The following is a 25,252-nucleotide window of genomic DNA, read 5'->3' as shown; positions in this document are numbered from 1 at the left end:
AGGATTAAAGATCAACTCCTTATTTTGCAATTTGCCTTAGACCTAACTGCCAGTCTATGATATTTTTCTTCCTATGGTGAAAGTCCCTAAATGAGCAAGTGAACATGTAATCAAGATAATTTTGTTGCCAGGCATGGTGGCACACACCTATAATCCCCACAGATTTTAAGGCTCAGGTAGGTGGATTGCAAGTTCAAAGTCAGCCTCAGCAACTTAGCAAGAACCTGTCACTAAATAAATTTTTTAAAAGTGCTGGAAATGTGGCTCATTGGTTAAGTACCCCTGGGTTCAATCCCAAGTACAAAAAAAAAAAAATTGGGTCTAATTTAAAAGCCCAAACACCTCCACTACACCACATGACTCATACAAATTTTCTTATTACTTTAGAACGTGGTTAGTGGTACTTAGTAAATAAAAACAGGATTTCTCTGTGTGTGTGTGTGTGTGTGTGTGTGCATGTGTGTGTGTGTGTGTCTCTGTGTGTGTGATTTTAATATTTTTTGCTTGCTTTCTGATATCTGGAATGGAATGGACCATGACCAGCATTTGGAGGGAAAAAACCTACCTCTGGAAGCTTTCTGCTTAAAGCTCCCTGCTTTAATTCAGGGCTGTGTCTCTCCAGTTTTTTGAACCTAAGAAATACAGATAAGGAATTGTATTATTCGCCTGAAAGAAAAGAAGGTAAGAGAATTGCCTGAACCTTTGTGCATATATAGAATAAGCACATATATTCCATATAAACAAAACCTTTTTATATAACTGATTGTTTATGGGACTCCTTTTCTAGGACCTGGGGAAATTCTGGTTCAGTTTATAACAAGGAATGATACCAGCCAGAAGTAATCTGAACCCTCATGTACAAATCAGCAAAAAAAAAAAAAAAAAAAAAAAAAAAAAAATCAGATTTCTATGTCATTTTTCTAAACACAGCTGATAGAGGTATGGAGCAGACAACCCTTTTATTGGGGACACAAAGTAAAAGCAGTGCGAGGAAACACAATTATTTGTACGGCCTTGAGCCACCAGTGAATTGGAATTTGGAATTCAGACAAGGAAGATCCAACCTTTTCTGTTGGGAATATGAATGACATTGGTGCCTACAGTGAAAAGTTTATTACAAACTTTGAAAGGAAATTCATGTGAGTGACAGATAATGGTTAAACAATTAGTATCTGCAGTGTTTTCCAGGTGGTTTGTCAGCCATGGCCAAAGCACATACATGTATTACTAGCCTCCATGAAAAGCATTTTCCATTTGTGTTCTCTAAAATTATTTCCCATTATAGAGATGAGTAAACACAGTTTTCTGAATATTAAATGTCAACTCAGCTGCACAAAGAGAACTACCCAGAGACAGAAGTATATGAAAACCCTTCAGAGAGCCTCTGAGGCTGATTTGCTCCTGATGTAGAGGATGTGTCTGAAGAAATATATTCACTCCATTTTGAAGAAAGTATCTAGAAAAGACATTCCAGGACCAACACAAATGTTTTTTCCTACTTTCATGTTAAGTAACTCTTCAAAAACTGAGCTATCAACATTGAGTCCTTATAAGGTAAGTGTATGGAGATTTCAGGGTGCAAAAGTACATCACAGGTCCAGAAACTGAGTATGACTCAGAAGAGAAATAAATCTAAAAGACTCATAAATTTTAAAGAAAATATATGGAACTATTTCTAAAAACAAATGCCATTGTTTGCTATCTCTATAACATATCATTCAGAAAACAATACATTATAATGCATATTTCTTGGAATGCCAAATCTTATCCTACATGATTTTTTATTAAAGTCCAAAATCCAGATAAGACAATGCATGATTCACTGTCAAAAACATTACAAAATATCTTCAAGGAAGTAGTGGATGTTTTTGTGAATGTGTCATTCAACAAATTACTTAATGAATGATGATGAGGAAATAGGGAAGTGATATTTTCCTTATTTATATTTCCTGCTAGAATTTGAAGAGAAGCCCTAGAATTTTATTTGAAATAACCTCCAAATAGAAAACATACAAGATATCTACAATACAAACTCAGGGGAATAAAAATGTAAATCTTTTGTTATTAATTAAATGCAAAACCTTTTTTTTTCTTGAAATCCAATTCTACCTGTCTTTTTGGATACATTTCCTTAACTTTGAAGCCAGAAACCACAAAAGAAACACAGGCAAATGTCTTGAACTACCAGTTAATACAGGGAATATCCATATCTAAATCTTCAATAATTATGAAATATTCAAAATCTAAAGGAATGTTAAAAATATTTAGAGAAATATAAAATTTTATCACAGACAAAATAATATTGATGATGATATAAAACACATGAATATTCATAAACTCAAGGAGCTTATTATTATGTGTGGAAAGTTTTGTTATTGAAGATGTATGATGCTCACTGTCACAGAGACTTCCTAAAATTACATCATATATGTGACCATGAAAACAGGTAAGAACACAACGGTACTATCCAAACACCAACCATACAATCCCAGGGGCATGGTTCAAGTGATTGCAAATTTTGGAAGAGATAAAAAATTATCTGTGAAAAATGGTTACTAGAAGCCAGTCAAATTTTTAGTTATAAGTATATTCAGTTTAAAAAATAGTATAAAACACCATGCTTAAGTTTTATATGTGTGCAATATGCATGTGATATTTCACATGTATACATGTTTAGAAAGAACATGTAGAATTTATGAGAAAATAAATATCATCAGAAGTACATGAAACACTCACTTACATATCCCATGTGTAGAAGATAAAACTCATCATTACAAGGAAGATAATTTTCCCCTAAATTTACCTACAATACACCCAGTAAAATTGCTATGTGCCTACATGAATACAACACAGTTAAGTTCTAATTTTATGTGTATCTATAAAGCAGTAATGAATAAAACTATAAATAAATGGAAGAGAGAAGGTAGAGGAGAAGGAAAGAGAAACTACTGGGTAATGAAGTGGAGCAAATTATATTCCATGGCTATATGATTATGTCAAAATGAACCTAAGTATTATGTATAACTATAGTGCAGTAATAAAAAAAATTAACATGCTTTACTTTTAATGAAATAAGAAACTATAAGCTTCTAAAATTCATCCACTAAATTATATATAATTTTAGCCAGGACATTTTTCAATTATAAGAGCAAAAGGAGTACTTCTCATTACCTGATATTCATGTATATTGTGAAACTACTACAAGAATCAACAAGGAATCATAATATAAACTAAATCCATATATGAATCCATATGTATGTAAAAATCATACACTTAATTGCAATAAAAAGTCTAGATATATCAAACCATATTAAGACAATCTCAGCAAATAAGCTAGACCCTGTCTTGAAATAAATAATAAAAATTGCTAGAGATATATCTCAGTAGTAATGGATCCCAAGGATCAACTTCCAGGAACACACACACACACACACACACACACACACACACAAAAGATAAACAAAGAAAGTAAAGGAAAGAAAAGAAAAAAGAAAACATGAAAGTTAGCTAGCTCAGGAGAAAACGTGGTACCTACAGACCACAGCTGCTCTCCTGCAGGAAAATGGCATGTGGAGATTTGATTGCAATAATAGGCCCCCTTGTCAATCACCAATATCTGGGAAGATGCTGGGCCACAGGCACAAACCTCTGAGATAGTATTTGAGGATATCCTGCAAGGATAAGGAAGGCAGTGAGAGGTCTCTGCCACTGACATGTTCTCCATCTGTGTGACCAGTAAGATGGAGGGTGCACTGCCCCACAGGAGGGCTCAGGCCTGCAGACTCCAGAGACTGCAGACAGTCCCAATTGGCCAGGTCTGGTTTCTGCCACAGCCAGTCCCGCAGTTCCAACAGCCTCCCTCCCCAGGTTCATGATGCCACTCCCCACTCACCATTTCCAGGTGTTCAAGAGTCAGTCCTTCTTCCTAGGGTTTTTCAGCTCCTGCACAGGAGAGCAACCTGGGGCTCCTAAGGAGGAGAGTGAAGCCTAGAGTCAAATGGCCGATATGGCGGACTCAGGAGAAACAGAAAAGGCAGCGGAAGCCCACCCCCAATTCCCTGTCAGCACACAGGATTGGACAGTTCTAACTGCTCCTGATTGGACAGGACTTCAGACCGTGACTCTGGGGTATGAGATCAGGGAGCCTTCCCTGTGAGTGACAGTGAATAATAGCCAATGCACAAGAATAAGAACAGAAGGGTAGGTCCTCCGTTGCAGTTTTTTTTTTTTTTTTTTTTTTTTTTTTCTCTTGAGGTCTGGGAATTGCACACCAGGGCCTCAGGCTGTTGCTATTTTAAGAAAATATTTTCTTCCAGAAGTGGAATCGAGTCCAACCAGCAGAACATTTGCATTTAACCTGGTGCAGGTTTTCATTTCCATTTAAGGATTATATACACCAGTATATTATTCATGAATGAAAATAATATAGCTTTCTAAGCCGGCTCTCCTCAAGGACCGCGCCATGTTCAGTTCGAGCGCCAAGATCGTGAAGCCCAATGGCGAGAAGCCAGACGAGTTCGAGTCGGGCATCTCGCAGGCGCTGCTGGAGCTGGAGGTGAACTCGGACCTCAAGGCCCAGCTGCGGGAGCTCAACATCACGGCGGCCAAGGAAATTGAAGTTGGTGGTGGTCGGAAAGCTATCATAATATTTGTTCCAGTTCCTCAGCTGAAATCTTTCCAGAAAATCCAAGTCCGGCTTGTACGTGAATTGGAGAAGAAGTTCAGTGGGAAACATGTGGTTTTTATTGCTCAGAGGAGAATTCTGCCTAAACCAACCCGGAAAAGCCGAACGAAAAACAAGCAGAAGCGTCCCAGAAGCCGCAGTCTGACCGCTGTGCATGATGCTATCCTTGAGGATTTGGTCTTCCCGAGTGAAATCGTAGGCAAGAGGATTCGTGTGAAGCTGGATGGCAGCCGGCTCATAAAAGTTCACCTGGACAAAGCACAGCAGAACAACGTGGAACACAAGGTTGAAACCTTTTCTGGTGTCTATAAGAAGCTCACGGGCAAGGATGTTAATTTTGAATTCCCAGAGTTTCAGTTGTAATCAAAATGACTAAATAAAATATCATTTACTAAAAAAAAAAAAAAAAAAAAAAAAAAAGAAAATGATATAATGGCAATTAATATAAAATGTTATTTAATTATTCTGCTCTCTGTTCTTATAAGGAGACAGACTAAACTTTAAATGGAACAACCCCTTAAGGCAACAATATCCAAAGAAAACAACACCTAAGATGCAAGGGTAATTTAAATATTTCTAATACTCATATTGATAGCATAAAAAGAAAGAGTTGGAATTGATATTAATAACATAACACAGCCTTTTGAGAATATTACCTTCATGTCATTTATAAAATACTACCAATGAAGAACATGTGCTTTTGGAACTACACCCTCAAGTTTGACTCTCTCTCCAGCATACTTCATTTTACCGTAGTCACATGCCAGGTTTGTGGGATATGGGTCCCCTGATGTCAGGAACTTAAAGGGCCTGGTCTATCACTTTCCATGCTAGTGTTGAGGGATAGGAGTCCACTAATAATATTTCTCCTCAGGCCCAAAATTAGAAGAAACAATACTCTAGAAGCAGGAAGTTCCAACCAGGAAGTGTCCAAAAGTAGATCATTCTTTCTCACTTCATACTGGCCACAGGTTTTTCACATTGCAGACATCATACAGCAGAAAAATGAAGATGTCTAGAGGTTAGGGACACTTAGCCTGCAATCTTCCATCTTCCACAGTCCTGATTCTGTTGTTTAAAAACATGAAATGCAAACTTGTTTGGCAATTTGAGATTAGACCTCTTGGCCAAGATGTAATATATGTTTCCTCCTGTGGACATAGTCCCACAATTAATAAGTAGGTGCATTGGGACTCAGGATAAGCTGTATCTGATTCCACAGCCAAAATAGCTCCACCATATCACAAAACTCTTGCAATATTTCTTACTCTCATCAGACTTCAAGAGTGACAATAACTCAAGAAAGCAGCATATGTGATATATGTATATAAAATCCACTCCTGTGTATTACATAGCACAACACAACGAGAACATTCTCATATAACTGTATCATTTTGGTGCTCTCATTCCAGAATCCAGGAAGTCCTGATTCAGTTTACCTCAAGGGCAAACACCAGCTAAAATTTATCTCAACACACCTTTACATATCAAAATATAGGTTGATGTTAAATATGTGGGAATTTAAATCAACGTTTATTAATTATGAAAAAGGCTCCTCTAGAGAAATATAAAGGATCACCAAGTCCTATATTTTCAAAACAAAGTGGGACATGCACTACAGAGTCATGCAGCAGAATTTTTTTATTTTTTTTATTTTTTTTTTTATTGAGGGCATAGAGAAAATGGAGGCCAAGGAGGAACATACAATTATTGGAAGTACCATAAAATATCAAAGAAATGGAATCTGGATTTCAGACCAGCACAATATGCCAGACACAATATGCCAAGGCATGTGGATGATATGAGTGACTCTGATGAAAAGGTTATAAGATTTTGGAAAAAAAAAAAAAGTGGTGGTATGTCAGAAAATGGTTAAGCACTATCTACACGGTAACTTCAAGGTGTTTTGACAGTTGTGGGAGCAACTTATATTAATTATTCCATGAAGCCTTGATCCAAATGAGTCCTCTAAAAACATCCAATTGTAGAGATAAGAAAACACATGCATCTAGATATCAAATGGTTTCTCAGCATCACATGTCAGACTAACAACTGCCAAGGACAGAAGTGTATGAAATTTCTTCTAAGATTCTCCAACTCTGGGTTAATCCTGATATAAGAAACAGTTATCTAGAAAAATAATATTTCTTCTCCATTTTAAAGAGAGAGCCTAGCAAAAACATCCCAGGAGGTCCGTTTGAATTGAGACACTATTGTTTGCCCTTCTTCATGTTAAGGAGAGTCTTCATTAACAGGTCAACCCAGGTTCTACATTAGGGCAAATGATCCCCCCCAAAAAACAAAGAAAAGCAAGCTCAGGAGGAAGGAAGAACTGAAAGCCCTATACACCACAGTCCCTCTCATGCATAAAAACAATACATGGCATTGTGAATCTGATGATCACCTCACTTCATAATCCACCACACAATCTGGGAAGGTGCTGGAATGCTGCCACATATGTGCTCAGATGGGATTTCAAGTAGGGACTGCAGATATTCTGCAGGGATAGGACAGGACTTCCAGAGTCTACTGCTGACATATGCCCCATTTGACTGTCCAGTGGGGATTCAGGGATGACCTTCCCCAGAGGAGGACCCAGGCCTGCAGATACTAGAGGCTACCACAGGGATTCCAATCTGAAATTGCCAGTTCCCACCCTAATCAATGCAGCCAGTTTTAAGCAGCCTTACCCCTCAGTTTCAAGATGCCACAGCACATTCATCTATTACTGGCTTTTGAGGGGACCAGTTTTCTTTCTATTAGATCTTCCAGCATCTGCATGGCAGAGCAAACCAGGTCCCCTGAACATAAAAGAGGGGGCCTAGAGATGGATATCAACACTAGCAGGCTCCAGAGGCAAAGCCACACCACATTGTCAAAGCCTGCTCCTCTTTACTGCCTGTGTGCTGGATTAGACAATGCTTACCTAAGGGCTCCTGAGTGGACAGGGCTTATGTTTCAACATAGAACTCACTAGACTGAGTCTAGTGAGTTTTCTAAGAGGAGGTGACATCAATTGCATAAATGAATGAGGTCACAATGGCAGGTTCTTGCTGTAGCTTTTTTCTTTTGAGGTACTGTGGTTCCATTCCAGCCAGGAAGACATTTGCATTTAACCTTACATATAAGGCATTTTCAATTTGTGGATTATATGTGTCTATATATTATTCATGGTTGGAAATAATAAAGTTACAATCCTATAAAATTTCATTTCACTTCCCTGCTCTCTTTTGTTAGAAAACAGATTGAACATTAAACTGGGAAGGAATCCCCTAAGACAGTAATATTCAATGAAAATAATATATGAGTTTCAAGGGTAATTAAAAATTTTCTAGTATTCACATAAAAATAAGTAGTAGAAATTGAGTTTAATAACATAACCCAACATATACATGATGTGAATATTACCATTATGTGACCAACAAAATATTACTAGTGAAGTATATGTATTTTTGGAACAGCACACTCTGAAAACTATGTCAAGCCTCCAGAATATCTCAGTTCACAGACACATTTTCAAAATTTGATAACTATAATTCCCCTGATCTCAGGAAGATGAAGGTCCTGACCACTCTTTTGTTAGTTATCAGTGAAGGATTCAGTTCTTTGCAGTAGTTGTGGCTCATGTGTTCAGATACAAAGCTTGGAGTCTATTATTTAAATGCATTAAAGGCAAACTTTTTGCAATTTGGCCTTAGACCTAATGTCCAATCTATGACATTTTTTTCTTCCTATGATGAAAGCCCCTCAATAAGCAACTGGGTTTGGAATCAAGATGAATTGTGTTGCCAGGCATTGTGGCACACACCTGTAATCTCAGTAGCTTGGGAAGGAGCTTCAGGTAGGAGGATAGCAAGTTCAAAGGCAGCCTCAGAAACTCAGCAAGACCCTGTTACTCAATGAAATATAAAAAGGGCTGGGGATGTGGCTCACTGGTTAAGGGCCCCTGGGTGTTCAATCCCCTGTACACACACACACACACACACACACACACCCACACCAACACACACAAAGTGTCTAATTTGAAAGCCCAAATACAAATGCCTCCAATATACCACATAACTAAAAAAACTTTTCTTATTAATTTAGGACTTGGTTAGTGACACTTGTTCAAAAAAGAAGAATTGTGTGTATGTGTGTGTGTGTGTGTGTGTGTGTGTGTGTACATACTATAGTATTTATATGCACATATATATCATTTATAATATATTTACATATATTTTTTTTCTTGCTGTCTGCTATCTGGAGTGGAGTGGACCATGACCAGCATTGGGTGGGAAAAAGTTTACTTCTGGAAACTTTCTTGGTAAACCTCCCTGCTCTCAGGGCAGTATCTCTCCTGGTTTTTGGAACCTGAAAATAAAAGAAATTTCGGTAAGGAATTGTATTCCTCACCTAAAAAAAATGCAGACAAGAGATTTGTCTGCACCTATGCCTATACTATATGCACATTACATATATCTAATTGTTTATGGGACTCCCTTTCCAGGATCTAGGGAAGTCCTGGTTGAGATTATAACAAGTACAGGCACTAGCCAGAAATAATCTGAACCCTTCTTTACCAGTTAGCAAATAATACAGGCTTCTAAGTCTTTTCTATACAAAGCTGAACATGGGCAATAGGGCATGGAGCAGAGAACTCTTACTGGGGACACAGAGAAAAAAGACAAGGAGAAACAAAATTAGTTGAACCACCAGAGAATTGGAACCTGGAATTCAGACAAGGAAGATTCAACCTTTAATATTTGGTAATGTGGATGACATGGGTGACTATACACATGTATTAGTGGCTTACATAAGAGCATTATCCATCTGTGTCCTCTAAAATTATTCTCATTGTAGAGATGAGACAACTCAGGTTTCTGGACATTAAATGGCAACTCAGCAGCACCCAAAAACTACCCAGAGACAGAACCGTATGAAATCCCTTCAAAGTTCCTCAAAGGCTAGTTTGCTTCGGACAGAGGGGATGTCAATCTGGAGAAATACTATTTTTCTTCATTTTGCAGAGAGTGCCTAGAGAAGACATCCCAGGAGTAAAACAAATGTTTTTCCTTCTTTCATGTTAATGAATTCTTCAGAAACAGCTATCAACCCAGATAACTTATGAGCTATCAACCCAGATAAATGCTTGGAGATTACATGATGCAAAAAAGCACAACACAGGCCCAGGGTCTGAGTATGATTCAGGAAATAAATAAATCTATAAGGCTTATAAGAAATTGAAAAGAAAATTATGTAACTATTTCTAAAAAATAAAAGTCCTTTTGTTGGTATTGTCATAATATAACATTCAGTAAACAACCATTTATGCATATTTCTAGGATTTTCCAGTTCTTATCCCATATGATTTTGTATTAAACTCCAAATTACAGATAATAGAATGCATGATTCACTGTCATAAACATTCAAAAAAATTCAAGGAAGAAGAGTGACTGTTTCACTGAATGTGCCATCCAACAATTTACTTACAAATAATTTTAAGAAAATATATTCATTTTCCTGCCTCCATAGGGAAGAAAGATTTTTCGTATTTTTTTTCTTGTTAGAATTTCCAAAGATACACCCTAAAATTCCTTTTGAAATAACATTCAATATAAACAGAAAAGAAACCTACATTATATGCTTATGGGAAGAAAAAAGGCAATGTTGGGAACATGAGGTGGAAAGAGGCTTAGGTTGACTTTATGAGAAGTTCTCAGGGCCTGAACTGTGATACTGTGGTTAGAAAACTAACTGCACTTAACCCTATCACTATGGTAACCTAGCCCCCTTCCATCCTCAGTCACATTTCTTTCCTCTTATTTTTTCTGCCAGTGACCTTTCATCCCACTGTTTATAATCTCTGCACATGTTGTAAGCCCATTGGGTCCAACAACTCTCAGAGATATTCTGCCCAGCGACTGCTTGATGATATAAGTCTGCCCATGTTACAATAAAGTTGATCAAGTTCTCTGAAAATGATCTCCAGTGGTCTTTCTTCAACTCCATTTCCATACCCTCCTCAACTATTTGGTGGGTTTCAGCTGGACCAAGAGACTGCACAAGGCAAATAATTTTTTAAATAATTAATACCCTTTTTTCTTGAAATCAAACTCTATCTGCCTTTTTGGATTAATTTTTATATCTTTGATGCCAGAAACTACAAAGAAATGCAAACAAGAGCCTTGAACTGTCAATTAATACAGGGGATATCTAAGTGTTCAATAATCATAAAAAGTTCAACATCTTTAGAAATTAGAGAAATATAAAATAAAATTCCATCAGAGACAAAAATCAAATAGTATTGATGAAGATATAAAACAAGTGAATACTAATAAACTCGAGAAGAGTTTAAGTTAGGTAATTCTGGAAACTGTTTTGCTATTGAAGATGTGTCATAATCCCCATCACAGAGACTCACTGAAATGACAGCATATGTGACTATGATAATGTAAGGACACAACAGTATTCATCCAAACACTTGTAACCAAGGGAGATAGTACAAGAGAATGTCATCTTGGAAGAGATAAATAATAACTTCAGAGAAAACTGGTCACTAAGGACCAGTCACATTTTGGTCATAGTATATCCAGTTTTTAAAATAGTATAAAACAACTTGTTTAATTTTATGTAGGTGTAAAATGCACTGGTATTTCACATGTATACATGTTCAGAAAGAATGTACATAGATTTTATAAAACAACAAAAATCATCAGATGCTCATTAAAGACTCAATTACACATCCCATGTGTAGATGACGAAACTCATCATTACAAAAATGAAAAATTTCCCCAAAATTAAAATACAATATATTCCCACCAAATTTGCTATGTACATATGTGAATATATCACAGTGAATTCTACCTTTATGTGTATCTATGAAGCAGCAATTTAAAAAAAAACTAAAAATAAATGGAAAAGGGGGAAGGGATGAGAGGAAAGGGGAACTACTGGGTACTGAAATGAAGCAAATTATATTCCGTGCTTGTATGATTATGCCAAAATGAATCCAAATTTTATGTATAACTATAGTGCAATAATAAAAAATTAACATGGGTTTTCTTTTAATGAAATAAGAAACCAAAGTATAAAGTTCTAACATTCATCCACAAAATTATACATAACATTAGCCAAGAAATTTTTCAATTGTAAGAGCAAAAGAAATATTTATCATACCTGACATTCATGTATATTATGAAACTATACTATTACAATAAGGAATCACAATATAAACGAAATCCATATACAAATTCATATGTATGTAAAAATTATATACTTCATTGCAATATAAAAATCCAGATAAATCAAACCATAACAAGGCCAATCTCAGCAAATTAGCTAGATCCTGTATCAAAATAAAAATAAAAAGCACTAGGGATATAGCTCAGTGTTAAATCTTCCCTCGGTTCAACTTCCAGTAAGAAAAAGAAAGAAAAAAGGAAGTGAAGAAAAAGAAAGTGAAAATGAACAATAAGTTAGCTCAGGAGGAAGCAAGGTTCCTGTAGACCACAGCTCTTCTCCTGCAGGAAAATGATATGGGGATTTGATTATGATAATCGTCCCACCAGTCAATCACCAGCATCTGGGAAGGCCCGGCTGCAGGCACACACCTGCCAGATAGTATTTGAGGCAGGGCCTGAGGATGCCCTGCGAAGATAAGAATGGTGGCAAAGGATCTCTTCCCCTGACCTGCTCCCCACTTGAATGGCCAGTAGGACTGAGGGGTACTGCCGCAGAGGAGGGCTCAGGTCTGCAGCCTCCAGACACTGCCCAGAGTCCCCATCTGCTAGCTCCTGTTCCACAGCCAGTTCCACGGTTCCCACAGTCTCCCTCCCCCAGTCTCCCTCCCCAGGTTTCTGATGCCACCGCACACTCACCATTTCCTGGTGCCTAGGACACAAGCCTGTCCCTAGGGCTCTTCAGCATCTGCACAGTAGAGTAAACCGAGACTCCAAGGGATGAGGGTGAAGCCTGTAGCCAAATGGCAAAATTGGCGGATGCAGGAGAAAAGGACCCCCGGCCAGATTGTGGAAGCCAGCCCCACCTCCACCTCCCTGGTATTATCCAATCCAGGCATTAATAAAGCCAGAATGACAGGTTTGTTGGTTACAGCTTTTTTCTTTTTTTTTCTTTTGAGGTCAGGGAATTGCACCTCAGAGCCTCAGGCTGCTTCTGTTTTAAGGCAAGATTTTCTTCTCGAAGTGGGATCCAGACCAGTCAGCAGAACATTTGCTTTTAACAGTGCACATAAGATCATTTCAATTTATGGGTTATATCCTGTTTATCAATCATGAATGAGAATAATATAATGACAATTACTATAAAATTCCATTTGACTTTTCTGCTTTCTGTTCTTGTTTAGGAGACAGACTGAACTTTGAACTGGGAAGTAACCCCCTAAAGCAACAATGTCCAATACAAACAACACGGAAGGCACAAGGATAATTAAAATATTTCTAGTATTCACATTAATAACATAAAAAGAAACAGTTAAAATAAATATAAATAATATAATATATATTAATATATTATATATTATATAATAATATATGTTATAATATATAATAATATATTTTATTTAGTAACTGTTTAATTTATTTTAGACTTAGACCTGAAGGCCGGTTGTAATATCTGTTTCTTCTGGTGGACAAACTTCCACAACTAATAAGCAGGTGGGCTGGGACTTATGATGAACTGTGTCTGACTCCAAAGCCAAAATACCTCCATCATATCACAAGTCTTTTTCAATGTCTTATTATCATCAAAAAAACAGGATTTTCCTGGTTATGCTCTGGGCATCTCCTTTTAGCATCTCATGCTCTTTTAGAAATAGCTCTTTTATAATACCTTTTAGCATATTGCTTTTGGCCTGTAATATCTGCTGATGGCACGAGAGATCCAATATATTTATTAATTTGACATTGGTTTAAGACATTTTGGTAGATTTTAAAATGTATGAAATAGAAAATGATAATATGATCATATCCAATTGTTATATGTACAGTGAACCCAGTTTTGATTTTTAATAATGAAGTGTTTTAATTTAATTGCAAAATATATAGTTTTATTCTTATGACATGTGTAAAATGTATGGATAAACTTGTGACAATTAAGATATCTGTTAGGGTGATAAGTTGTATACTTGTTATTGTAAAGAAATTTTAGTGTAAAATTGCCTTGGTGTTAACTACCTTTGGGTTAATATATGTACAGTGCTTATAGCCACAGTCTCCAATGTAATGAGTCAATAAATGTTAAAAAATTGAAACAAAAAGCAGGAGTTTGGGGGGCTGGGGATAGAGCTCAGTTGGTAGAGCACAAGTCCCTGGGTTCAATCCCCCGCACCGCCAAAAAAAAAAAAAAAAAAAAAAAAAAAAGAAGTATTTTTGATATATGTATATAAAATTCAGTCCTATGTAGTATATAACTCAGCAGAACATTCTCATATGTCTGTGTCATCTTGGGCCTTCCATCCCAGGATCCAGGGAATCTTTTTTCAGTTTATATCTAGGGCAAACACCAGCTAGAATTTAACTCTACACCCCTTTACAAATCAAAATATAGGTTGATATTATTAACCAGGGTTTATTAATTATAGAACTGGTTGATCTAGAGAGATGTAAAGGAACACAAAACCCTATGAGTTCAAAACAAAGAGGGACATGTGCTATAGAGGCATGCAGCAGAATGTTTTGTTTTGTTTTGTTTTTATTGACAGTATACAGCAAAAGGGAGGCCAAGGTGGGGGAGATATATAACTATTAGCAGTACCATAAAACAGAGAATTGGAATCAGGATTTCAGGCCAGGAGGAGTTGACATTGTATTTGGGCATGTGGATGACATGAGTGCCCATGATGAAAAGGTTTTATTTCTGAAAGAAAATTAATATGGTATCAAGTAATGGTTAAGCAGTATCTACACAGTAACTTCAAAGTATTTTGTCAGCTGGGGAAGCACAGCACCTACTTAAATCAAAAACCCCCATGAAGACATTATCCAACTGAGTCCTCTGAAAACATACAATAGTAGAAATGAGAAAACACAGGTTTCTAGGTATGACATTGCTTCTCAGCAGCATGTGTCTCTACTGAGAACTGCACAGGGCAGAACTGTATCAAATTCATTCGAATCATCTCAAAGTCTGGTTTGCTCCTGATATAGAGGATTTCCATCTACAGAAATATTATTTTTCTCCATTTTAAAGAGAGAGCCTAGAGAAGACATTTCAGGAGGTCCCTTTGACTTGAGAGATTAATGTTTATCCTGTTTTCACTTTAAGGAAACTCTTTAGAAACAGAGCTGTGTCAGCCCAGGTTTCTCATTGGGGCAAATGCTTGGAGACTAGAGGGTGCAAGAACCTGTAACTCAGGGCCCAAAATCTGAGTATGACTTAGGGAAGAAAAATATCTAAGTGGCTGATAAATCAACTAAAAGATAACTCAAGCTTATCAGTTGGGAAACTCTAAGAAATGGAACACAGTGATTTTGTTTACCACATGGAAAAGAGATTAACCAAGAAAAATAATTTTTAAATGCCAACACCCAGATAATTCTGGATGCAGAGAAGTAGCTAAAACCAAACATTCTGTGGCAATGTAACTTCAGCAACCCTTCTGTGATGTAATGTGACTGTAGCTATTAAAATGTTACATGTGCATAACCCTTCACTCAGTATTCCCTTTCCCAGGAGTCTGTCTTCACCAGAAGACTAGTTTGTTATTAGCAGAATTATGCCCCTCCCCAAATCTCATATTGATGTTCCAAATCCCTAGTGCCTCAAACTGTGATTCTATTTAAATATATGTTTCCTAAAGGCATGATTAATTCAATCCAGCTAATTGGTGTAAAGTTTAATCCAATTCACCTTTTCTCCTTTAAAAAGCAGCATTAAGGACACAAATAGCATAGAAAAATGTCAGGCAAACATAGAGACAGAAAATGGCAATATAGATGTCAAAGAGTGGACCTCAAAGGAAATCATTCCAGCAAGCACTTTGATATGCAGACTCTGAAATTAGAACAAATAAATTTCTGTTTAACCCCATTTGTGGCATTCTTGTAGCAGTCCAATGATACTGATGCAGTTTATTAGGACACATATACAATGTTCCTGCATCATGGCAGAATGAAGGAACAATTGAATCACATCACATTCCACAAGCATTGAAAGACTGAACTGCTGCAAGAAATGACATTACTTACTAAATATTATAAAGGCATGTGAGAACACTCTTCTTACCTGATGGGACTATAGAGAATTTTTTGTGCTATGGTAGTCATGTAAAACATGTAGACTGCTTTTACCTCATTTGCTTGTGTAACCCTCACTCATGTTTAGGCCAATATTTTCCTGATAAAGGTGTTAGTGTTAAGTCTTGTAAAAGAACTAGAAGTACAGTGGAGATGACTGGTATATGGGTTGCCTGGGGCAGGTAGCATCAGAAAAGAAATATTCAATACCCAGTAATCATAAAAAACAATGTGGAAATATTTTCTCTGTTATTTCTACAAGTATGTAATCTGGAGATTTACACATACTAGACTCCCAGGGGTAGTAATACAGTCTAGATTTCATTAGGAATGGGAATATAGGTCATTCAATGGTAAATTCCTGGAACATGTTTGTGGGAGTCCCCATACTTGAGTATTTTTCCTCGACCTATCTTGGACATCTCCAATTTTTATGCCTGTGGAGAACCTTCTGCAGAAGTCTCATCTAACCTTAGATCAGAGATATCATTGTTGGTTGTGTGGTTCACTTGTTCTTTCCCCAAGGAGACAAAATTAAGAAGTAGCTCCACAATGATCTGCATGGAACTCTGAAAAGAGAGTATCTTTTATGTTGGAAAATAATTAACTCTGGCCATCCTGGCTGACTCCACAGAGGACACTCCCATTGAAAATATTTATACCCAGATTAGGTATAGATGAATATATGCATAGGCTTCCATTTATTGGTGACACTTGGTTACAGAATAAATTCTTCAGATAAATATTTGAGTGGAAAAATCTAGTATCCAATACTTAAATATCCACCCTACCCATCATTTTCAGTGGTACAAACATGAAAGTTCTGCCACAGTTTCAACATGGAATAATCTACACCTATTGTTATAGGTCCCCTAATCCCCCTCCCCCCCACACACACACACAGACAGTGAAGGTCAAAAGGCATCTCAGATATAATCCCAGATGAGAACTTTCCTTGATTGGTCATCTCTAGCTCCTCTCTTTTACCTTTCTTTGCCTCCTGCTAAGTGGTCATAAGGGTCTGTGGTGAGGGCTAAGTCAACATCTGAAAATACTCCCAATCTGGACCTTTTTGTGCCTAGAACTTTGGAAAGTTTGGATACATTAGGAAAACATCTTGCTTTATTGCACATCTTCCATCACATGAGCTAAACAAGGGACTGTTCCTAGAATGTGGGCACCTGGTTACCAGAGTTCTAAGTTCTGTTGGGTTGTAATGCTAAGAAATTATCATTTCTTCAACATTTAAGTACCTTTACCTCTTTCCATAATAAAACCTCACCAAAGTGTCCTTTGGGGTGCTGACTTGTCATCTTCTTATCAACCCAAAATTATACATACAGGAATGGCCTTTCAGACTCTTGGAAATTTATCAATATATGGCTCCACTTTGGTGGAGGCTCACAGTAGGCCTGGAGAAGACTTGGACTTGAATGCCTACATTAGAACCTTATTTTCCTCAAACTGAAATCAAGCGATATCTTTAGCCTACATTCTGGCTGGAGGTAGAAAACCATGGTCATTACAGAAGGGGCCTGTTAAGAGAGCTCAGAACAGTGTACAAACAAACTGTGCCTGGGCTTGTTAAGTTTGCTGGAGAGAAATATCTGCAGTGGCCACATTGTGGCAGCCTTGCACAAACCGAGGTCAGCCTGGGTGCTTTCCCTGGATTCCAGGCTATGGGCACTCACCTGCCTTCCTGAAAAACTGCCAAAGATCCTCCACAAGTGTGTATCCTTAATTGCAGCAGAACACTCTGTGCTTTTCAAGGGAAAAACAATAGCATCACAAACTGCTCACTCCAGTCTGCTTGTCTTCATGCAAACAGAGTTGATCTGTTTCAAAAGGAAGCTATGTGAGCTATCTTGCTCCCTAAGCTTCAATGATGCAAAAAGTCACATAATACAGAGACTTATTGTTAAGAGGGTCTCAAAGTTCTAAGAAAAAAAAAAAAAAAAAATTGGCTTTCATTGTGAGTCCAGGAAAGCTGATTGCAGATTTTCCAAATTTTGTAAATAACTGGATAGACATGCCAATAAATAAATAAAAACTCTCCCTAATCCACGAAAATGTGTACTGATTCTCTTTGCCCTAGATAAAGGTGGGAAGCCTTGAGATTCCCTGCTCCCTGGGATCCCTCTCTCGGATGAATGGAGATGGGAAGAGAGTTCTATCTGCTTCTCTGTATAGCATCCTGAATATATACCTTCCTCTCAGTCTCTGACACCTTTGGCATATCTCTATTGGAGTAGAGATTCAGATATATTGGAATGTACCTAAACACATTTTGTCATCAGGCTGTGATTATAGCAATTTGGTTCCACATTTCTTTTCAATAATGTTAAATTTTGCTTGCCAATAACAGCATCCAAGGTATTTTGGTGATCAGTTTTGCTCCATTTACAAAATGGGAAAAATATTTCTCTTGAAGGATTAACTGAGAAATTTCAGGTACATTCCCAGAACTCCATGGATGCAAGTAACAGTTGTTTAAAATGGATGTGGGATGAAAAGGGGGAAGGTAGTCAAGGGCAGGACAGAAAATGCAAAATATGGGGACTGAAAGCCCCACCTTTCCCCATGGAGTGTAGCCTAAAAGGATCTAGGCATGGTCCTCAGGTTTTGGTGAGAGAGATAGGCCATTTCCTAGCTAAGGCCATTTTCCTAAAGGCAATTTCCCTAGTGAAGTCAAGCTTAGACTGGAAACAAATATTCCCAAGATCCTCACAGACATGGTATACCACAGGCCTCTGGTAGTCACAACTTGAGGTCAGTACACACTTGTCTTCTGCAGTCATCCCTTTCAGACACATTGGGCCAGGTGCTGTGATGAAGGCTGGCACAGACTCTGAGCCAAGGAAGACATGGCCCAATCTCTCCTAGGACTTTCTGGCCAGTGTAAGTAGCAGCACCAACAAGAAGCAATGACAGTAAGGACACCAGGGCTCTAATTTTATTCTAGTGTTAACAAACAGCACATCAACATGTGGGTCCTGCTAAGGGGGGTGGGGCAGGCAGGAAGGAGAGAGACAAAAAGAGACACAGGGAACTATAGCAGTGGCTGGCAGCATGGTCTGGTGACCTTGAGTTCCATTACAATGCTAGAGGAGCCAGAAACAAAGGGTTCACTTGTGAATATTCGCCCTAGATTGTAAACTTAATGAGGCCAGGGCCAGAGCTCAATGCCCAAGCAGCATTGACACATTCAGTTCCATTTGAATGTCAATTTCAAGTCTAAATATTCACTAAAAACAACCCTCACAATGACTTGAATTCTGCAAAATTCAGTGCCATTCTTCTTGCGTGGCACCTCCCATGAGTCTCTGAGTGGAGACAGGGAATATAATTGGATCATATCTTTCTCTATTTCTACACACTGTCCCACATGCTCACTAGTACCACCACACTTGTATATACTTCAAAATTTTTGCTCAAGAAATACAGCATCAGATAACACAACACTAATCTCATCATACGTGCAATTACTGTTTTACATTTGAACATTACCTGAATCACTTAAATCATCCATATTTTTAGGCCATTATTCATAAGGCTGCATGAAAGCTTGCAGAACATCCATACCAGACATATTGTTCTTTTCAATGTTTGGGGTCCTCCTAGTTTTCAGCTATCATGAAAATAATCTGTAAAATATAAAGACCTTAACCAAAGGAGTAAATTCAAAGAGTGATGGTAGAGGAAGTACTTTTTATTGGGGAAGGATTTCTGTTCCTTCCCATCGTTATCCCATAAGACCAGTCTTCCTTGTAATCCTGTTTCCTTAGTGCAAACTCTGTCCTTGAATTGTTTGGACCTCTGCCCCCTTAACCTCCCTGTGTCTCTCATGCCTACTCAGCTCTCCTTGTGTTGTAGTTGTGCTGAATCTGAGCAGCTGAGAAGCAATACCCCCTCCTGGCCACCCCCACTAGCATTTGAAGAGGTACCAGAGGTGGCCAAACTGAAACTCAGTTGAGGAACAGGACTGAGCAGCAGGGAGTAGAGCAGTCACCTGTGAGAGAAAAGGGCTCAGGCCACTGCCCTTTTCTAAGACACAGTGACTCCATATTGCTTTCTGAAAATGATAAAATTTAATCTATATGCAGCATCTGGTTTGAGGTTCCCTATCAACAGGTTGGAAAGTCTTGAAGTCTTCTGGATGAGAGCTGGGTGGAGTAGAGCTGTTTAGATGATTTCTATTTCTATAGAATCATTAGGCTATCAGGTCATGTGGTTTATCTCCCAGGTGAGAGAATGTCATTGTGACTACATGGTTGTACGACAGAAACTAGATTATTCTAGATGAGAAGTTTGTCCTTGGAACTATGAACTTAATGTAATTTGAGGTGGAAACTTATGCTAGGAGTCAGGGGACATTGATCCAGAAATTGTGCAAGATAAGGAGACAAGGGCCTGCAGAACTGACTTCCTTCTTTGTACAGTGAGCGTCTTCTCCCTCATGCTCTCAAAGGCCCTTCTTCTGAAAGAATGGACATTTTTTAAGCTGTCTGTTTTATCTCAACTCCCTAAGGTTTCCCTCCCAGTAATGGGAACAAAGCCCTTAAAGCTGTTCCAGGAAACAGCCCCAAACAGAGAGTAAAAGAGTAAATTGAGCCTGATAGCCAGATAGTGCTCAAACAGAATGATTACCAGAAACTATTGACCAGAATCTATGCCCTGTTGTAAAACATTGTGAAACATGTTGTATGTTATCAGCAAACCCAGACCCCCTTTGAAATTTCCCGGCAGCTTTGTCCCCCTTTTCCCTTTCATGTGCGACCCCTCCCGATGTGTGGTTTCTGCCTTTATAAACCTACAAGATTTTCTGCTAGGGACTCGACTCCTCGAGTTGGGTCCCAGCGCGCTGGAATAAACACCTCTTGCGGTTTGCATCAAGTGACGCCTCCTGCAGTTGATTGGGGTTGCCGTCCATCCATGGGACAGAGTTGGGGTTTCCTTTTTGGGGGCCTTACATTTGGGGGCTCGCCCGGGATAAGACGGCCCCCCCTCATCCGCGGAGTCGACCTTGGAGGTAAGAAGGGTACCCCAAAATTGTCTGTCTTTGTCTTGTGTTTTGTTAGTTGGTCTGGTTCTGTGAGCGTGCTTTTGGTTTTGGTGGCAACCATTCGGTGACTCGTGAGAGTGGCCGAACAGTGGCCGGTAGACGTGCCTGGGGGGCCACAGGTTGCAGCCCTGGGGGACGCCCTAAGGGTGGAAGGAGAGCCAGGGACTCCTGGTAGTCTCCGTCGGTAAGGGCGCTGATGGGGTTCAATTGGTGGATCAGAGATTGGCGCCCGTCTGTATCTGGTTCTGTTGTGTGTTTGTGGCGGACAAGGTGGAGGAAGGGTTGGAACAACTGGGGGGTTCTCGGCCGGGCTACTCTCGGGTGGACCCCAAAGGTTCCTTCTCTGGACTCCCCCTCCCGACAGCCCTGAAGGGTAACTTAGCAAAGTAGCTTCAGTCTCAAAAGTAATGAAAAATAAGGTCTCATAATTTTAACATCCAACCTGTCCGGATGAGATGGCTAAAATGCCTTAGACACAGAGTTTCTGTTAAAACCTGTTAGATTCTTCCAGATCTCAGTCAAGGCTTACATTGAAATATAAATAAAAGAAGCCTAAAGGCTCAGTAGGAGACCGGTCTCAAACCCAGGGAAAGAAAATGTAAAAAGAGTCTTTAAAACTCCAGCAAAGCAAATGCTATATTTTTAATTATATGTTTTTTTTGAGCTCATGATTTTTTGATCAGTTCTATTTTTTATTCAACCAGAGTTTTTGAACATCTGTTACATTGCAATGGAGATTCACCTATAAAGTTACAAGGGCTTGATTTTGTGTTATTTGTATGTTGTGCTGTCTGATGTCATGTTTTGTCTGTATCAAAACTGAGCGCTCCTAAAATTAAAATTTAAAAATGGATCCAGATACTTTTAATTCACGTGATTTAAACAAGGTTCAAATTGGGTAAACTAATAAGAGTAAAATGTCTTTGAAAATAACTTGCAAGTCTCTAGGTGGTCAAGCTAATAAAATATTGATGTTAATAAAATGTCTAATATCAATTGTTTCTAGGACTTTTCTTCAACAGGGAAGAGACAGCAAATACTGTTCAGGACACTTGTCTGATATCTTGGTTTTTTACAGAATAAGTGAATTAGAGTTAACATGTATGGGATTACTCTAATGTGTTTGTAGACACATCTGATTAATTTACAAAGTTAAAATGCTAATTGTTAAATAACATCGAGTACTTTTTAACTCCTTAAATTCCATGGGGTATCATACTTAAACATTATTGGTGTTTTCATAGGTTGGTAAATAAAAGGGTTTAAACTTGCTTTGTGTCATCACTAAACTAAAAACAAGGTTACTAAGAGTTAGGTCCTAACAAGTGCAATTCTATATACAAAGGGTCCCAAAAGTTTCAACTGTGTTTCAATTAGAGTACTATAAAGAACAGAATATTTAATCTTATTAAAATAGAGTAATTTATCTAAATTCAGAAATTTCATAAGAGTTGTTTCAGAATGTGAACAAAAAGGGGACAACGAATAGGAAAGAGAAAATAAAAGGTTCTGTGTATGGAAATATATTTAGTAAAAGGAAAAAGGAAATGTTTCTGGGTAAGAAAGTGCTTGTGTGATGAAATACATGAGGGTCTAAGTAAGTGCTAAGAAAGTCTGTGTAAGTAAAGGGCAAGTTTCAACAAGTTTGTAACTAAGTTGGTTATATGTATGTGAGACAGCTAAAAGTATTGAAGGTTTTTCCTAAGGTGAAATACTAATGTTCTGATATAAACCAAAGTTTAATCTATATGGTAGAATGACATGGTAAATGACAAGGATTTGAAACACTAATTTACTCTTAACTTTGTGTGTATTAAGTTTTATTCTTTAGAACAATTAGTCTTAAAAATTGGGGTGTATACAATTATGGTTAAACAACTGTAAGGCCCCCAAAAAGGAAACCCCAACTCTGTCCCATGGATGGACGGCAACCCCAATCAACCGCAGGAGGCGTCACTTGATGCAAACCGCAAGAGGTGTTTATTCCAGCGCGCTGGGACCCAACTCGAGGAGTCGAGTCCCTAGCAGAAAATCTTGTAGGTTTATAAAGGCAGAAACCACACATCGGGAGGGGTCACATATGAAAGGGGGAAAAGGGGGGACAAAGCTGCCGGGAAATTTCAAAGGGGAGTCTGGGTTTGCTGATAACATACAACATGTTTCACAATGTTTTACAACAGGGCATAGATTCTGGTCAATAGTTTCTGGTAATCATTCTGTTTGATCACTCTCTGGCTATCTGGCTCAATTTACCCTTTTATTCTCTGTTTGGGGCTGTTTCTTGGAACAGCTTTAAGGGCTTTGTTTCCATTCCTGGGAGGGTGACCTTAGGGAGTTGAGATGACTGGGAGGGTGACCTTAGGGAGTTAAGATAACTGGGAGGGTGACCTCAGACAGCTTAAAAAAATGTCCATTCTTTCACAACTATTATAGAGTATTGTACTTTGTTACAGAGTCTACATTTCTCTTTAAAAACTCAATTTGGTAAGATAAAAGTGTCAAGGTATTTGTGAAATGGTCACTAGTTGTATATTAAATGTGTTCATATTTTTCAGGACCACAAGTTTTTAAAGCAAGGAATTTATTAAGCTCTGCTATCCTCCAGATTAAACTTGTCTGTAATGGTAATCTTAAACTTATAAAGAGTAAATTTTATTGGGGATTTATTTCTATCATTTAATGTTCTATTATAGGACCTGCTATCAATAGGGTATGTGTAAAATTTGTTACTTTTTACACTGAGATAAAGAATTTCAAATGTAAATGTATTTCTAAACATTAGAGTCTGATTTGTTTAAAGGTTAATATTGTGAAATATGAAAGAAACATGAAAACATTTTGCCACTTAATCACACAAAAGGAAAGTTAAAAGCTCTCTCAGCCTTTCTTTGATTCATGTTTTAGATACTATGTTAAATTGTGTTAATTATAAAGTTTATATAGACTCAGGAAACAGTATATGTAAACTACTTAATGGTATTTAAGGAAAAGAAGCAAAGATCAACATCAGAATTAGAACACTTAAGATCTGTAAAGAGCCACTCCTTACCTGAGATAAGGCTCTGCCTCCCACCTCACTGTGTGTAGAATAGCTCCAAAATAAGCCAGACTTCAGCTTATTTAAAGTTATAGTCAAAAGATTGGTTCTTGTTGTAAAAGTAGTGTGATCTCAAATAGGGGATAGAATGTAGTTCTCAATCAAAATTCAAGATAGCTATTATACAAGCTGAATATATTTTTACTCTTGCTAATTTCATTTTGTAAAACTGTTACCTGTTAATGTTTTGCAGAAGTAGCTGCTCCAAGAACAAACAACCTAGGTAACTTGTGATAATAAGCCATCACCTATAGAATAGATAGTGGTAACTTCCAGTACTAATGCAGACTCCAGTTAGATAAAAGGGTAAATAACTGTAAAGTTATGGACATTAAAGTTAAAGCCCATTACTCTTAATTTATGACTGGTGAGACTGGCTTGCTGAATAATTAAGATCAAACTTAGAAATTGGAGTTAAATACAGAGGTCAAGAAAAGTCCATATTTGGGTCTTGCCCTCAACATTAGCCTGAACCCAGGGAATAAGAGAACTTCTCCAAGGAGCGTTGCAACTCTGGGTCACACAACCTCCTGATCAAGGAGATTGTTGACTAGAGGATGAAAAATCATCCAGTGCATCTGCTGCAGAGGAGGGTCATGGAAAAGGGGAAACATCCCTTGATGTTTCTAAAGGAAGTCACCCCATCAAGAGACCCTGCCTAACCAAAGTCACTGGTGGAGCTAAGGAGCCGCTCTTAAGTTCTGTACGAGTGACCCCTGTGGGACTCAGCTGACTCTTTAACAAGACAGGAAACAGGTCAATTTGACCAGCTTGATCTTAGATACCCAGCAAAACAGTTAAAACCAAAATATAGCCATTCTTGGGCATTTAAAGAAAATAATAGTTAAATGTAACTTAAGATGTAGCCTGATAACTATCAGAGAAACTGCCAGAGTCAGAAGTTTTTAGTCAGTTTAAGGCCTGCAGACCTTCCTAAGCTACACAGGTAGACTTAATCTATGTTTGCCAGTATGATTATCTATTCCTAAGTAACAGAAGTATAGAGATCTCTAGTAAACACAGGTTATACCAATAAAGGGGTATTTTACAAAATCAGATGACATTAAGTAGCTTAGCTATATTTTTTGGGGACATCTATGGCAATGTTGAAGTCCCCAAATAAAGGCCTTGTCCTCTCCAGGCTTTGCTAGGCCTAGTTATGGGAACAATTTCTC

General features: G+C 37.9%; 2 protein-coding genes across 4 annotated transcripts in view; one reads left to right on the top strand and one right to left on the bottom strand.

The window, feature by feature from the left end:
* The window catches only part of LOC306643015 (uncharacterized protein), a gene marked incomplete at its 5' end in the record, with an annotated part of 116,391 nt that overhangs the window by 27,469 nt on the left and 63,670 nt on the right, over window positions 1-25,252 (bottom strand). For 2 of the 3 annotated variants that reach the window (XR_013758773.1, XR_013758774.1), the window contains 2 exons: window positions 566-632; window positions 12,544-12,706. Coding sequence is in view for 1 of the 3 variants with exons in the window: in XM_079108937.1 (XP_078965063.1) it covers window positions 566-632 (67 nt within the window). Of the gene's footprint in view, window positions 1-565; window positions 633-12,543; window positions 12,707-25,252 lie in introns of those variants that run through there. The other variant, XM_079108937.1, reaches the window with a different exon arrangement.
* Window positions 4,436-5,097, top strand: LOC306642798 (small ribosomal subunit protein eS7-like). Its single transcript, XM_079108608.1, has one exon. It carries the CDS (start codon window positions 4,463-4,465, stop codon window positions 5,045-5,047), a length of 585 nt encoding a protein of 194 aa, XP_078964734.1. The 5' UTR covers window positions 4,436-4,462; the 3' UTR covers window positions 5,048-5,097.

Source organism: Sciurus vulgaris, assembly GCF_902686455.1.
Source record: "Sciurus vulgaris genome assembly, chromosome: 13".
NCBI classification, from domain to species: Eukaryota; Metazoa; Chordata; class Mammalia; order Rodentia; family Sciuridae; genus Sciurus; species Sciurus vulgaris.
Note: the sequence above shows the minus strand (reverse complement) of the source record. Positions and strands in the feature narration are given on the sequence as shown.